Here is a 12,181-nt window from a genome sequence, read left to right on the forward strand (position 1 = left end):
TGTGTGTGTGTCTCTGTGTGTGTCTGTGTGTGTGTGTATGTGTATGTGTGTCTCTGTGTGTGTGTCTCTGTGTGTGTGTGTATATGTGTCTGTGTGTGTGTGTCTGTGTCTGTCTGTGTATATGTGTGTGTGTGTGTGTCTCTGTGTGTGTGTGTGTCTCTGTGTGTATGTATCTGTCTGTGTGTCTGTGTATATGTGTGTGTCTCTGTGTGTGTGTATATGTGTGTGTATATATGTGTGTCTGTCAGTGTGTGTGTGTGTCTGTATGTGTGTGTCTGTGTGTGTATATGTGTGTGTGTCTGTATGTGTCTGTGTGTGTGTCTGTGTGTTTGTGTGTGTGTGTGTGTACACACAACATCTTCATCTATTCATCTGGAGTTTAGATTGCTCCCATGTCTTGTCGGACTTCCCTAGTAGCTCAGCTGATCAAGAATCTGCCTGCCGTGCAGGAGACCTTGGTTCGGTTCCTGGGTTGGGAAGATTTCCTGGAGAAGGGATAGGCTACCCACTCCAGTATTCTTGGGCTTCCCTGGTGGCTCAGACAGTAAAGAAACTGCCTGCAATGAAGAAGACCTGGATTCAATCCCTGGGTTGGGAAGATCCCCTGGAGGAGGGCATGGCAACCTACTCCAGTATTCTTGCCTGAAGAATCCCATGGACAGAGGAGCCTGGTGGGCTACAGTCCATGGGGTCACAGAGAGTCAGACGTGACTGAGAGACTCAGTTCAGTCCATCTCAGCCTGGCAGGCTACTTACCCATTAGGTCAAAGGGAGTCGGACCCAACTGAGGGGCCAAGCACAGCCCAGCCCTGTCTTACCTGCCGTAGATAGCGCTTCAGTGAACGTTGGGGTGCATGTATCTTTCTAATTGTTTTTCTCCAGATACATGCCCAGGAGTGGGATTGCAGAATCACATGATAGTTGTGTTTTTAACTTTTTGAGGAAGCTCCAAGCTTCCCTTGTGGATCAGCTGGTAAAGAATCTGCCTGCAATGTGGGAGACCTGAGTTTGATCCCTGGGTTGGGAAGATTCCCTGGAGAAGGGAAAGGCTGCCCACTCCAGTATTGGGGCCTGGAGAGTTCCATGGACTTCATAGTTCATGGGTCACAAAGAGTTGGACACCACTGAGCAGCTTTCACTTCCAGCTTCCAAGGAGCCTCCATGCTCTTCTCCAGAGTGGCTGTACCAAAGTACATTCCCACCAGCAGTGTGAGGAGTTTCCCTTTTCTCCACACTCTCTCCAGAATTTATTGTGATGGCCGTTCTGACTGGCGTGAGGTGGTATCACTGCAGTTTTGACTTGCACTTCTCTGATAATTGGTGATGTTGAGTGTCTGTTCATGTACCTGTTGGCCGTATGGATGTCATCTTTGGAGAGATGCCTATTTGACTTAAGTTCAGTGATCGCTATCTTTCACTCTAGTCATTTAAAATGTCAGCGGGTATTTGTAAGTGACCTTGTACAGTTGATGTCCCCACGTGACAGCCACTGGGACCTCCCATCCTAGGGCTTTGCTGCTGCTGTGTCTGTCTTGCCTGAGACCCCCGCAGGACACACATAGCAGTGTGTTGACTAAGTCTTCTCTTTTAAAAGTCTGGGATCTTCTGCTTTAGCTCCTCTTAGCGTGTCTTTTGTTCAGATCAGGGTAAGAATAACCTGGGGAGAAAGAACATGGAGGGGAAAAAGGAACACGAGTCAAACCTCTGAGGAAGTTTTAAGGCAAGAAGGGTGGGGGTTCAGAATTGGTTGATTCTTTCGTAATTAGTTTATTCCAGCACAGCCAGTCTGGAATCAGTCGATTCTTTTACACTTCAAAAGTCCGTGTCTCAGTCTCTCCCCCTGAAAGGATTTGTTAGCAGGGAAATTAAAATCAAAATAAGTTCTTGACCCTTGCTTACCTAATCACAGTTGCACATGGGGGAATCCAAATCCTCTGTAACTTTTCCACTTTTGAATTTTTTTTTTTAATTTTAGCGTTATTTTAAAAAATCATCTGTTTATCTCTTTGTGGCCGTGCTGGGTCTTCGTCGCGGCATGGGCCTTTCTCGGGTTGGTATCCTCTGTTGTGGAGGTGGTGGCTCCTCTCCGGTCGCGCTGCAGGGCCTCCTCTTGTGCAGCGTGGGTTCTGGGGCTCATGGACTCAGTAGTTGCCACACGTAGGCTCAGGGCTGGCGGCTCCCGGGCTCAGGGGCATGGACTCAGTAGTTGCCACACGTGGGCTCAGGACTGGTGGCTCCCGGGCTCAGGGGCATGGACTCAGTAGTTGCCACATGTGGGCTCAGGACTGGCGGCTCCCGGGCTTGGGGGCATGGACTCAGTAGTTGCCACACGTGGGCTCAGGACTGGTGGCTCCCGGGCTCGGGGGCATGGACTCAGTAGTTATGACTCATCGGTTTAGTTGCTCCAAGGCACGTGGGATCTTCCTGGACGAGGGATCGATCCTGTGTCTCCTGAGTTGGCAGGCAGAGTCGTTACCACTGAGCCAACAGGGAAGTCCTGAGTTTAATTGTTCATGGCGGCATAAATCACTTTAGAAATACTTCTTAAAATATTATAGCAAATAGGCATGCAGAAATTGTTTGCTTGTGGAATATGCGTGTCTCGAGAGTTCAGCGTGGAGGTGTCTGTCCGGGCTACCCCAGCTCTCACGGGACGGCAGCAGCTGCTCCATGGTGGGGACCTCCGGGGTGGGTGGGAGGGCCCTGCCCTGCCCTGCCCTGCCCTTGGCCTTGGAGAGGCGCTGTGCCCGTGGCGTGAGCCCTGGGGAGCCTGCCCTGGTCTCCCAGGCCTGCTCCCTGCAAGGAGAGGGTCCAGGCTGTGGACCTGTGGCTGCCGTCCGCCTCCTGTGGTCTGATGTCCCACTGGGCCCACCAGGCCGCTTCCGTTTCTGACCGCCATGTGGCTCCTGGGAGTCCATCGCCCCCGAATGTCATCCTGGGGTCCCTCAAAGGAGCGGCGTGAGTGATGGGGTTTCCCGCTGGTGACCGCTTGCTGCTGGGTGTGTCCAGAGTTGGGTCACGTGCGCGTGTGTGTGGCGGGGACAGGGAAGCAGCCCCCCGCCTGCAGGGCCCGCGGGTGCCTCTGTCCTGACCGCAGGGCTGAAGGTGTTTGCCGGGGGCAGGCCTGCGCGGCCGCTCTTGTCCTCGGATGCCTGCTTCATCGCCTTGGAGTCTCTGTTTTTCTGAATGGAAGTGTGGTCGATTCACAGCATCATGTTGGTTGCGGTGTACAGCAAGGTGATGCAGCTACATGTATAGTCTTTATTGCACAGGCATGTACGTGGAAAACTCATTTGTGGTACACAGCCATACACGTATGTGTCATACGTGTACACAGTGCCTTTTTCTTTTCTGTGAGGTGGCCCCATGCATTGCCCTGGCGTCCTGAGCTGAGGACTTCTCAGGACCTTCCGCTGAGGATACGGGGAGCTCCCGGAGAAGGGCCGGCTCCACGAGGAGGCTGGCTGCAGCCCCCCACAGCCGCCGCACCCAGGGAGGCTGGCCCTCCACCTCTCAGAGCCATGGAGAGCCTACAGTGTTCTCAGTGAGAGGGCTTTGGGAGGAGAGACCCGGGGAAGAACACGCAGCAGGGGCGTTTCCCGAAAGAAAAGCAAAGTCGCATGGACGTGCCAGCCCATCGCCTGGAACCCTGCCCAGAGCAAGCTCCGCCCCGCTGGCAGAGACTAGGCGGCCCACGGCCCACGCTGCCGCCCCAACAGCCGGTTACACACACGCGTGTGCATATACATGTGTGTGTGCACAGGATGGGCCTCCCTGGTGGCTCAGACGGTAGAGGATTCGCCTGCAATGCGGGAGACCCGGGCTCGATCCCTGGGCTGGGAAGATCGCCTGGAGGAGGGCCTGGCAACCCTCTCCAGCACTTGTGCCTGGAGACAGAGGAGCCTGGAAGGCTACAGTCCATGGGGTCACACAGAGTCAGACACGTGTATCTGTGTATACACACATACATACATATTCTTTTTCAGACTTTTTTCCTCTGTAGATTATTACAAGGCAGTGAGTCGAGTTCCCTGTGCTGTGCAGTAGGTCCTTGTTGGTTATCTGTTATATAGACGTGTATATGTTAATCCCATACTCCTAATTTATTAATTTACACCCCTCCCCCTGCACCTTATATTCTTTCTTTAATGCATTTTTAGCTTTGATAGATTTTGCCAGATTGCCCTCTGGAGGGGTTGAATTCTTTAAAAAAATCTTTTCCAAATTATTATTTTTTTTTCTTGGTTATATTCTTTTTTTAAAATTTATTTTTACTTTATTTTACTTTACAATACTGTATTCGTTTTGCCATACATTGACATGAATCCACCACGGGTGTATACAAGCTCCCAATCCTGAATCCCCCTCCCACCTCCCACCCCATATCATCTGGAGAGGATGTGGAGAAAAGGGAACCCTCTTACACTGTTGGTGGGAATGCAAACTAGTACAGCCACTGTGGAAAACAGTGTGGAGATTCCTTAAAAAATTGCAAATAGAGCTGCCTTATGACCCAGCAATCCCACTGCTGGGCATACACACCAAGGAAACCAGAATAGAAAGAGACACATGTACCCCAGTGTTCATTGCAGCACTGTTTATAATAGCCAGGACATGGAAACAACCTAGATGTCCATCAGCAGATGAATGGATAAGAAAGTGTGGTACATATACACAATGGAGTATTACTCAGCCATTAAAAAGAATACATTTGAATCAGTTCTAATGAGATGGATGAAACTGGAGCCGATTATACAGAGTGAAGTAAGCCAGAAAGAAAAACACCAATACGGTATACTAACACATATATATGGAATTTAGAAAGATGGCAATGATGACCCTTTATGCAAGACAGCAAAAGAGACACAAATGTATAGAACGGACTTTTGGACTCTGAGGGAGAGGGAGAGGGTGGGATGATTTGGGAGAATGGCTTTGAAACATGTATACTATCATGTAAGAAACGAAGTGCCAGTCTATGTTCAGTACAGGATACAGGATGCTTGGGGCTGGTGCATGGGGATGATCCAAATTATTTTTAAAATTTCTGAGTGACACATGATTATACTCTCTTCCAAAAAAAAGTGGAAAGATTAGCGATCCAGCAGAGTCCCTTTGGGTCGCCAGTGGCGTCCACACCCAGCTCCCACCCGGGCCGTCCGCATCCCCTAGGACTCACTGCTGCCCGAGGTTGTTGGCTCGCCCTGCGTCTTAGTAGCTCTGTTTCTGTGCCCTGCGGGTGGAAGCCACCGACAGGAAATCGACATGACTGGAGTGCATGCGAGTGTGTGTGCGCTTGTTTAACAGACAAGCCATGTTGTACTGAACCCATCGTTCCCTAATGATGCATTTTCCGTGACGACTTGTCGTAGAGGTCTTGCCGTGACGGAGATCCCTCTCCCTCTATATTATTTGAGTTGTTTGCCATCAGTTATTTTTTCAAAACTGTCTTTTGGGTGATTTGTTTAAGGAAAAAAGTTAGGATTTTATTAAACGCCCCAGTGATTAAAAAAAAACGTATATATATATATATAGTGCAAACTCGTGACGTGTGTATGTATTTCTCTTTTCAGGTCTCAGAACGCTGATCTTCACAATGAAGGCTACATCTTGGAGTTAGATTGCTGTTCTTCCCTAGACCACCTGACAGACCAAAAAATCCTCCCAGAGTTCATTAAGAAGGTTAGTGCTGCAGTCGATGGACTGTGGGATGGGTTGGCTGGGCATTCGCCCGAGGGGACTGCGGGTGGGCTGCGCGCCACAGGCCTGCTCTAACCTGGGGCTTCGGGAGGCCTCGAGAGGGCCGCCCCTTCCTGCTCAGGCTGCCCCTGACCCCGGAGCAAGGTGGCTTTCCCCACTCCCAGGAAGCCAGACCCTGTGTTTTTAGGGATGGAGTGGCCTTAATAGCTGGCAGGCCTGCTGGCCCCACGGCCAGGAAGCCCTTCAAATCCTCAAGGCGGTGTGAGCCCCCAGCTCCCAGCTCCCACTCACTCTGTGAGTCTTCACTGCCATGAGCCTCCTTCCGTCCTAGAGTGAGCGGGAGTGTGCCACCGACCAGTGACCACTGGCATACGATCACCCTGGGGAGAATTGCCTCGTTGCAGGGGGTTCATTTCCTGCCCACAGATGTGTCTGGTTTTGAACTTCTGTTTGGGCCATATGAGGTTTCCTGCTTAATTGCAGGGTGCACTCAGTTTCGGTATGCTGACATTTATGGTGGGAGGAATGTCCTTGCCTGCCCAAACTGGGGTAAAGTTCACCGTTTAATCCTCACCTTCTCCTCCCTACCCAGTCTTCGAAGATAATTGGCAGTTCCCCATCCTGTTGAGGTGATCAGGATATGTTTGAGATAGAGTCAGTCAATTGTTGTTCAGCTGCTCAGTCATGTCTGACTTTCTGCGACCCCATGGACGGCAGCACGCCAGGCCTCCCTGTCCTTCACCATCTCCTGGAGCTTACTCAAACCCATGACCATTGAGTTGGTGGTGCCATCCAACCATCTCATCCTCTGTCATCCCCTTCTTCTCCTGCCTTCAGTCTTTCCCAGCATCAGAGTCTTTTCCAGTGAGTCAGTTCTTTGCATCACGTGGCCACAGTATTGGAGCTTCAGCTTTGGTATCAGTCCTTCCAGTGAACACCCAGGACTGATCTCCTTTAGGATGGACTGGTTTGATCTCCTTGTACTCCAAGGGACTCTCAAGAATCCTCTCCAACACCACAGTTCAGTCGAAAGCATCAATTCTTCAGCGCTCAGCCTTCTTTATGGTCTCACATCCATACATGATTACTGGAAAAACCATAACTTTGACTAGACGCACCTTTGTCAGCAAAGTAATGTGTCTGCTTTGTAATATTCTGTTTAGGAGCAAGCGTCTTTTAACTTCATGGCTGCAGTCACCATCTGCAGTGATTTTGGAGCCCTAGAAAAGAAAGTCTGTCATTGTTTCCCTTGTTTCCCCATCTGTTTGCCAGTTGATTGGTGAATTAGTGAATCAGTCAACGAGTGAGCTTATTAGTAAATATCTTAGGCGGTCAGCATTGGGCCAAAAATGGTACGGTGTGCTGGGATGCAGAGAACAAAATTGTCATGGTTTCTGCCCTCATGTCCACACAATGGGGGAATCTCTTCTGAACATGAGTGATGAGCCTGGGCAGGAGAGAAGTGATAGAGACCCAGAGTGGTGTGGGGTCAGGGCGGTGCGTCAGGCCAAGACGGCAGGATGAGGTCTGATGGGGCTGCAGAGGGCCGGGGCGGGGGGTGGGGGTAGGAGGTGGGAGCGGGACCCTCCCAGCAACGTGAGCAGCATGTGTGAGGGACAGAGCAGAATGAAAGGAAAATCAGGGCCTTCTGCACGAAAGGGGCTGTGAGAGGTGGAGGGACAGAGCAGAATGAAAGGAAAATCAGGGCCTTCTGCACGAAAGGGGCTGTGAGAGGTGGGAGGACAGGCTAGGACTCAGCGGGAAAGCAGCGGGAGTTGTGGGGAGTTCTGCAGAGGGGTGAAAGGATTGGGTGGTTCCTTTACACAGCCAGTAACTCTGGGTTTCTTATCGGGGGGAGGGGGGTCACTCTCTGCCTCCCTCCCTTCAACCTTGTTGAGTGTTCAGGCTCTACAAGCACCCGGGGAATCATTACTCAGGTGTGGTGGGAGCCAAGACCCACAGCCCAGGAATCAGATGACCTCTTTGGTCAGACAGTTGGGTAATTTTACTCGGACGATGGAAGATTCCTTCTGCTCTCCTTAGAATTCAGATCATTACTTAAGAAATGGGAGGAAAAGCGGTTTTTGTTCACACGTGCATAAGCCTGAGAACACGGGTGCTTTCATATCTCTGGGAGATGTCCGTATTAATAGAGCCATCTTCTTTGGATTTGCTGTGAATGACCTGTCCTCATAAACTTGGCGGGGGCCTTCTAGAGGTGGGATTTCCCCATGATCTGAGTCCTGGGGAAGAACGGTTGTGGAAATGGTTTTTGTAATGAAGACTCAGATCCTTAGAATATTTGAGGGCAAGTTGGTAGGATGGGGCATAGGTTCTGGCCGTACCATCCAACAGGCTCTTTTAAAAACGCGGGATTTGGCACTTTTGTCTTAAGCCAACCAGACCCTTGCAGGACGGGCCCTCTGCCTTGTAGCCATACAGGTCCTGAGCATCCTGGTGGGTGGACGCCCAGATGCTGTGTGTCTGCAGTTCTGCAGGTGGACGTCTGTCCAACAGGATAGAACCTCAGAGTTATGATTGGTATGCCCCGAAAGAAGTCGGCTACTCGTGGATTAATTTTTACTTTCGTCCCACCGTTCTTTCCCCCGCGACTGACTGTGTGTGGGGAACAGTATCTCCTGGTTTGTTCAGTATTCGGTTACATCAGTCATCGACTCCTGCTCCTTCTGTGTTTGCATAAGAATTCTGTTATTAGCATTTTAAAAAAATTTTATTTTTTTAATGAAATATAGTTGATTTGCCATATCATGTTAGTTTCAGGTGTACAGCGCAGTGATTGTTATACATATATAGACACATCTATCTGTATGATTATATTCTTTTTCAGATTCTCTTCCCTTATAGGTTATTACAAAATATTCGATATAGTTCCCTGTGCTATATAGTAGGGCCTTATTGTTTATGTATTTTATATATAGTAGTGTGTATATTGGAGAAGGCAATGGCAATCCACTCCAGTACTCTTGCCTGGAAAATCCCATGGACAGAGGGGCCTGGTGGGCTACAGTCCATGGGGTCTCGAAGAGTCAGACACGACTGAGTGACTTCACTTTCACTTTTCACTTTCATGCACTGGAGAAGGAAATGGCAACCCACTCCGGTGTTCTTGCCTGGAGAATCCCAGGGACGGGGGAGCCTGGTGGGCTGCCGTCTGTGGGGTCCCACAGAGTGGGACACGACTGATGTGACTTAGCAGCAGCAGCAGCAGTGTGTATACGTCAATCCCAAAGTCCTAATCTGCGCCCCCCATCTGCCCCACTCTCCTCTTTGGTAGCCGTGAGTTTGTTTTCTGTGTCTGAGGGTCTGCCTGTGTGCTGGAGATGAGTTCGTCTGTATCTTTTTCTAGATTCCACGTAGAGTGACGTCATGTGATGCTTGTCTTTCTGTCTGTCTGGCTGACTGCACTTAATGTGACAATCTCCATAGCCTTCTGTTTTTAACATTTTGCAAATGATACACTTTAGAAGCCCACCGTGCCGCCATGCCCATGCCTTATCTGTACCCCCGGTTTTTCAGATAAACACACCGGGGTTCAGGCAGGCTGGACAGTCCTGCACACATGGGAAGCATGAGGTTTCTGGCCTGTAACCGGTCTCCAGCTTGTCCCTGAGTCTCTCACCCTGTTTCGATGGAGACTCAGTTCAGGGTTGCGGTCAGCAGAGTCGGGGGAGCCCCCAGCCCACCCTGGATTGCCCAGGTGTGGAGGTGGCCTTGCCGTGTGTCCCTGCCCCGTCTGTGGCTGGGGGCTCCCCCGGGAGGATCTGGCCCGTCTCGCTCTCAGTAGCGGCTGCGGCTCTGGTTTTTAGGCCTGTGACCGTGAGCACCAGGAGGAGCAGGACAAAACGATGGGACTGGGCCCCTCCCTCTGCTCCTGCTTCTTGTTGTTGGACGTGATTTCTGGGGAAAACACCGCCTCTGGTGCAGCAAGGAGAGGGGTTTGGGGGCTCTCTGCGGGGCCAACAGCTGTTCATCCAATGGCAGGATTTCACGTGGGCGTAAAATTTGTCTGTCGTCACATGGGAGGAAGACCACAGGAGTTCCCTGGGAAGAAAGATAGTAAAAAAAATTTGTGTATTTTCTGTAAATATTTGATGAATGGCGTGGTCCCTACACACACACGCACATGGTGAAGACACTTGTTAATTGCCATTCACTCAGGCCAAGATGAAGCTGTGTCTCTGGCGGCTACTGCCTACAGCCATTCCTTTTTATCTGGGTCATTATTTTGTGTGAAATAATGGCTCCTGTTCTTATGACAAGTAGATCCATCTTGCGATGAGACAGTAATTAGCTCATTTTGTCGCTGTGCCATCATCCAGGAGAAGCTCATCTCCTTCTCCGCATAGTAGAATTAAACTCAAAGCTACTCTAATTTTTTCCTTAAGAACAATGCCTCAGTATTGTTGTTGTTGTTGTTGTTTTCTGCCAAATGTTGTAAATGAGCAGCACCTTTGGATTGAGGATATACATAGAGGGAGGTGAAGGACATCTCATTATTTTCCACAATTAGGAAAAACAAAGCCATTTGTACCTGCGTCGTGTAAAATGAGCTGAAGGTGCCAGGATTCACAGCCCCGCCTTGTCATGATTTTGCACAGGGGGTAAAGTGAGCGGGTGTAAAGATGCAGCTCTTCCTTTCCGTATGGCCCAGTGGCGTTCTGGGCTCTCTGATCGAATTAAATCTGGGCTCCTGCGTTGTGCTTTTCCCCTCCTATCCCGCTGTGCCCCACGCAGCCGGCCCCGGATGTGAATTATTTATTATGGACCGCAGAACATTTAAGATGCAGATTTATGGGCAGACTTGGAGAAAATGTATTTTCCAAACCCTAGAACTGAATGCTCGAGAGACGGATCTGCGGAGCTGGGAGAACGTCAGCGCTGCCTCCTTGCTTTGAAACAAGGATTCAGCTGGCCATGTCCTCCCGGGCCTGTTCTGTGTGGTGGGCGGGTCTGCGGGACCCTTCGGGGATGCCCTGTCCTTGAGTTCCCTGAGGACTGTAGAGCAGCTGGGGTGATGTAGAATGAGGCGCCTACATGTTCCTCTTCAGAGGACTTTACATTCTTTGGAGCTTCCTGGGAACATGCCTGGGTGTTTGGAAAGCACGTGAAACATTGCGGAATAGTGCACAGTTTCTAGCTTGGGTTGCACGGTATTCACGTCCTAGGGACCACACTGGCAGGGATGTCTCCTTTCTAGATGGAGCTCGAGAGGGCAGGGGCTTCGTCTCAGGCTGGGACTGCAGAGTGATGAGCCCAGCTGTCCTTCCGTGGTGGGAGGGGGTGTGGGGGGGTACGGGGCTCCAGCTGGTGGCCTGGGGGCTGGGGAATGACGGCTCGAAGTGGTGGATGAGGGACGCTTGCAGAGGGGAGCGGTGGACGGTGCTGTTGCTGGTGTGGACGGAAGTGTGGCAGGAAGGCTCGAGGCTGAAAACGGGCCACGACCGACCTGGCTGGAGTGTAGGATGGGCAGAGGGGGAAAGAAGCCTGTTCTGTGTGCAGTTCTTCTGGTTACGGGGAAGGGACCCTGCTCACCGCTCAGTGGGGAGGGGGGGTCCTTACTCTGAAGGTGCAGGAAGTGACCTGGAGCCTTGTGCCCAGGAACAGGGACTCCCCTGGGGCAGGAATAAGGCAGGAAGAGATGAGATGGTCTCTGTATTCCGTGCTGCTGGCGTCTGCCTATGCGTCTGTAGGTTGATTGAGTTTTACCTGAGACTTGACTCCCAGGGGGAAGCCCCCAGATTCAGATCCCCTGCTGAGGGGCTGTGACAAGCACTACGCTCTCAGCCCCACTCTCACCGGTCTGAAGGCCTGTCCCCATTTCATGGGTGAATAAACTGTGAGTGAATAAAGTAAGGCACGGTTTGCTCGAAGTTACTCCGAAAAGGAGGAGTGGGTTGGGACTCAGTCTGTCTGGTCCGGGGGCCACACTGTGAGCCCCGAGCCCCACTGCCTCCTCTGGGGAGCCCTCGGGGCCCGAGAGGGTGCCGTCTGAGCCCCAAGGAGGGTGGACTTGGAGGCAGCTGGGTGTCCCTGTGTCTGGTACGTGGGGATAAAGTTTGGAGCAACTTGAGGGCGTCTCCTTGGGGGAGGCTGGGGCTCTGAGCTTGGCTGCCTGGGGGAGAAAGTCTCACCCCTGCCCTGGTCCCCCTGGACGTCAGGGCCTCACCCCCAGGCCTCAGGTTCTGCCTCTCTTTCCCAAACCACTCCTTTTACAATGAAGCTGCAGGACCTAGTGATCGATGCTTACAACAGGGTGTTGGCTCTCACTGCACCACGGAGCCTTCAGAACGTCGGCATCGGGGGGAGGGAGGCAGGGCCTGCCGGGTACTGGGGATGCATCATGAGGTCAGAGACCAGGGAGAGGGGGCACCACGAGGTCAGACACCAGGGAGGGGGGCACCTCGGGGTCAGACACCAGGGAGAGGGGGCACCTCGGGTCAGATACCAGGGAGGGGGGCAC

The 12,181-nt window shown here is 51.6% G+C and overlaps 1 protein-coding gene across 1 annotated transcript in view; it reads left to right on the forward strand.

Moving 5' to 3' along the window:
- The window catches only part of RFTN1 (raftlin, lipid raft linker 1), a 227,996-nt gene that overhangs the window by 115,238 nt on the left and 100,577 nt on the right, over positions 1-12,181 (forward strand). Inside the window, exon 4 of the mRNA XM_040263565.1 lies at positions 5,574-5,682. Within this exon, the coding sequence (XP_040119499.1) occupies positions 5,574-5,682 (109 nt within the window). The remainder of the gene's footprint in view (positions 1-5,573; positions 5,683-12,181) is intronic.

This window comes from Oryx dammah, unplaced genomic scaffold (assembly GCF_014754425.2).
Source record: "Oryx dammah isolate SB20612 unplaced genomic scaffold, SCBI_Odam_1.1 HiC_scaffold_2, whole genome shotgun sequence".
Taxonomy (NCBI): domain Eukaryota; kingdom Metazoa; phylum Chordata; class Mammalia; order Artiodactyla; family Bovidae; genus Oryx; species Oryx dammah.